We start from the raw sequence: 4,090 nt of genomic DNA, 5'->3' as shown, positions 1-4,090 counted from the left end.
TGCTAACTCTATTAGCTACAAACGCTTGCCATTTTCTAGATGAGGAGCCTATCCAAGCCAATACTATTTTTGAATCTGTCCAATAAAATCTTTGTTGTATCTTTAAATTTAAACTATTTATTATCTTTTCCATCAAATTTACCAATAGCACTGATCCGCACAACTCTAATCGAGGCAAGGATAACGCTTTCATAGGTGCTACCCTTGATTTAGAGCAAAGCAAGGAAATTATTATACGACCCTGATAGTCTTGTTCTCGTAAATAGACGCAGGCTCCATAAGCCTTTTCACTGGCGTCACAGAATCCGTGTATTTGTATTTGAGAATCCGTCTCCCCCAGAGTTACTAATCTAGGTATTTTCAACTCGTTAAGTAAATTCAATTGTCGCCTTATTTGATCCCATGCTCTATGCAGATGCATAGGGACGGACTCATCCCATTCTACACCCGAACTCCATAACTCTTGCATTAATATTTTAGCTAACGTTACTACTGGCCCGACTAAACCTAGTGGATCGAATAATCGACATATTTGTGATAACACAACTCTCTTTGTTACACGAGTTTCGCAGTCCTTTAATGCTACTTTGTATTGAAATGTATCTTTGCTTGGACTCCAAAATATGCCTAATAATTTAGATTCCATATCCTTGCTAATGTCTACCTCTTCATTATCTGCGCGTATACCTTTATTCTGATCTATTATGTTGGAATTCCATTTGTGTAGCTCAAAACCCCCTTTAACCAACAACTCAGTTAATTCCCTTTATAGCTCTATAATTTCGGACTTAGTGTTACTGCCAGTCAATAAGTCGTCCATATAAAAATCATTGCAAACTATCTTTGCAGCTTTAGGATAATTTCTCTTTTCAATCTCGGCTAATTGTTGCAAACATTTAGTAGCTAAGAACGAGGCAGGTTTTGTATCATAAGTTACCGTTAGTAATTCAAATTCCTCTATTTCTGATTCGGGAGTTTCTCGCCAGAGAATACTTTGTAACGCGATTTGATCTTCGTGTATTAATATTTGTCTGTACATTTTTGATATATCTGCGCACAGAACGTATTTATGACATCGAAACCGTATAATTAAAGTAAATAAATCCGACTGAATTACAGGGCCTTTATATAAGGCATCGTTTAAACATTTCTTCTTTGAATACTGACTGGATGCATCGAATACTACTCTAGTTTTTGTAGTCGTACTACTTTCCTTTATCACTGCGTGATGCGGCAAGAAAACTCTTAACTTACCTTTATCATAATCGAGTACCTTTCTCATGTGCCCTAGCTGTAAATAATCTTGTATGAACTTTACATATTCCCCTTTGAGTTCTGGTTTCTTAATAAACTTTCGCTCTAATGATAAAAACCTCTTTAAAGCTACTTCTCTGGAGCCGTCCAAAAATTTTAATATTTCTTCTTTAACTGGTAATTTAACTATGAATCTACCGTTCACATGACGTTCGTGAGTCGCTTTAAAGTGTTCTTCACAATATTTTTCTTCGGGGTCTAGATTATTAGTCTCTTGATAACCCTCGACCTCCCAAAATTTATGAATAGTCTCGTTCAATTCTTCCATTATACTTAAATTACAGCTGGTTATTTTCCTGGGTTCGGACCCCCCCTGTTGGCCCGGATACTAGCCAACCTAATAGTGATTTTTGCAATACTGGCTTTCGTTTTCCTAACTTTATTTGCCCTACGCAAATTAACTCCCAAAAACTCTCCGCACCAATCAGCAAATCAATTTTACCCGGTATATTAAACTGTGGATCGGCTAACTGAATATTTTTTGGTATTTCCAAAACGGTAGTATCTACTAATACTGTCGGTAAATTCTGAGTGATTTTTGGAATAACTATGCATGGTAAATCTAAACCGTGGGTACCAAAACGAGAAGTTATCTTTAAATTTAAAGATTTCATAGCATGTGAAATATGTTGATTTATTCCCTTTATCTCTATCTTATCGTCAAACGTTTTCAACTTTAACCTTTTAGCAAACTCTTCAGTTACAAAGTTAGATTGCGATCCACTGTCTAATAGTACCCTGCCTTCTATGTATTGATTTTTATGATTTTTTACTCTAATTAAAGCAGTAGACAACAACACCTGCTTGGAATCTACTATTTCTTTTGATTGCAAGTGTGTGCATATAGTATTAACAGCTTTACTTGAAGTACTTTCTTGAGCTACATTTGATTTATTCGATTCTTCTTTAGTTTCTTTCGATAAATCACGATCTTCGTGTAACAAAGTGTTATGTTTTCTAGTACATTTTTTACAAGAGCCAGCTGAACAATCTTTTGCAAAGTGTTTCCCTTTAAAACAGTTCAAACATAATTTCAAGCCCATTACCTTATTCAAACGCTCCGCTACAGAAAGCTCCTTAAAATTTTTGCACTGGTAAATTTGATGGTCACTTTTGCAATGTAAACACTTAACATTTGTTAGTGCTGCGTGAGAAATCGCTACCTTCCCTCCATTATTTTGGCGTGAATTAACGTTTGGCGTTATGGACAGGCTCCTCCTAGCCACTGCTTCCAACATCTGGCACCTTCGTGTAACAAAATCAGTTAGTTCGCTAAATTTAGGTAATTGTTGGGCCTTTAAACTAGCTTCCCATTCTTTAATCGTTATATAATCTAATTTACTAGTAACTATATATACCAACAAGTCATCCCATGACGCCGTGGGACATTTTAATGCGGTTAATGCTCTCGTATGCTTTAAAGTACCATCTAATACGCTTCTTAACATGACGCTATTTTCCCTTTTTAACATAGGTAGTTCAAATATTGCTTTAATATGATTTTGAACCGCGAGACGCTCATTATCGTATCTTTCTTTCAATCTAAGCCAAGCGTCCTTATAATGAGCTTCCGAAATCTCTAATGAAGCTATAGTTTCAGCTGCTTCACCTTTTACCGACGACTTTAAATAATGAAACTTTTGAATGTCGTTTAAAGAATTATTGGAATGTATTAACGAATTGAATGTGTTAAAGAACGAATGCCATTCTTCATATGCTCCTGAAAATACAGGTAAATCTATCTTAGGTAACCTTACGTGACTTTCATTTGTTCGCATTCTGATATCCTCCGACGGGTCGACAGCTTGGTCTGGATTATTATTAGCTAAGACTGGTTTCACGCGATCTTTAATTATTCTCTCTCCTCTTAACTTTAAATTAATGTATTTTTCTTCATGAATTATTAGCTCTTCATCGGCTTGCTCATCTGTTAACGTTTCATCGTAGCTTACTAATTCGGTTAAACTTTCTTCAAATGATTTCCAACAATCCTCTAATTTATTTAGTCGCAATTTTATCTCTTCGATATCGACCGTTACTGGATCTAAAGTATCTAAGAAAGTTTCTACTCGCGCGAAACCACTCTTAGCTATCCTCTTTCTCTGCTTGATTTTCTTTAAATCAATGTTTTGCGCCATTCTGAATTTCCTCTCGAAATGCCCGATACAATATATTCAAGTATCTACGAGTACGTCTTGCCTCATATACCTAGGAACAAATTTAAATCAAATGCGCACGAATAAACGATAAATATATGCGGACCTACTTTATTTATTGTAATATTTATTTTATCGACTAGTACTTGTTACTATTATATCATTTGTAAATACGTCTCGAATTGTTTCTTATCTGTTGAGTTGCGTATGCAGATTGAAAACATAACTTCTTGCGTGTTATTGTTGCGTCAACTTCCTTTTGTAATGGCCGCGTCCGGTGTCCGGTGTAATATGTGATGAATGACTTCCTTTATGCTGCTGCCCGATGGCGCCTTTCGTACTGCCAAAGATGGCCTCGTGAATGCTGTCCTCTTACGTCTTTCCTTGACGGGCTCGTCGTCGTCGTTGAATTCAGCGATAACTCACCGCTGATCTCGCAAGGCAGCTGATTTCTTTGCTAGTGTAACTGGACTTACAGAGCTCGAATTCTCGTTCCGGCGGCTTTCCAATGTCGGTCGTCAGTCGTTCTAGCAAGTTAGCACGTGCTCTCTTTCTTTTTTCCCAGCTCAATTTCTCTGGGATCCGGCTCGAAGGACCATGAATAATTTAGTGATTGATCG

General features: G+C 36.7%; 2 protein-coding genes across 2 annotated transcripts; both read right to left on the bottom strand.

Moving 5' to 3' along the window:
- Nucleotides 1-142: 142 nt before the first annotated feature.
- Nucleotides 143-1,582, bottom strand: LOC145947679 (uncharacterized; the record flags this gene model as incomplete). Its single annotated transcript, XM_083057457.1, has 3 exons — nucleotides 1,255-1,582; nucleotides 799-1,050; nucleotides 143-738 (listed from the first exon to the last, which is right to left on the bottom strand). Coding segments are annotated over exons 1-3 (1,176 nt in total), but the record flags the coding sequence as incomplete, so codon positions are not given.
- A 10-nt stretch (nucleotides 1,583-1,592) lies between these two features.
- On the bottom strand, nucleotides 1,593-3,452 carry LOC145947678 (uncharacterized). The gene has a single exon (XM_083057456.1). It carries the CDS (start codon nucleotides 3,450-3,452, stop codon nucleotides 1,593-1,595), a length of 1,860 nt encoding a protein of 619 aa, XP_082913582.1.
- Nucleotides 3,453-4,090: the final 638 nt, after the last annotated feature.

Source organism: Prenolepis imparis, unplaced genomic scaffold (genome assembly GCF_030444845.1).
Source record: "Prenolepis imparis isolate NDT839.2.m4 unplaced genomic scaffold, iyPreImpa1.0 SCAF_118, whole genome shotgun sequence".
NCBI lineage: Eukaryota > Metazoa > Arthropoda > Insecta > Hymenoptera > Formicidae > Prenolepis > Prenolepis imparis.
Note: the sequence above shows the minus strand (reverse complement) of the source record. Positions and strands in the feature narration are given on the sequence as shown.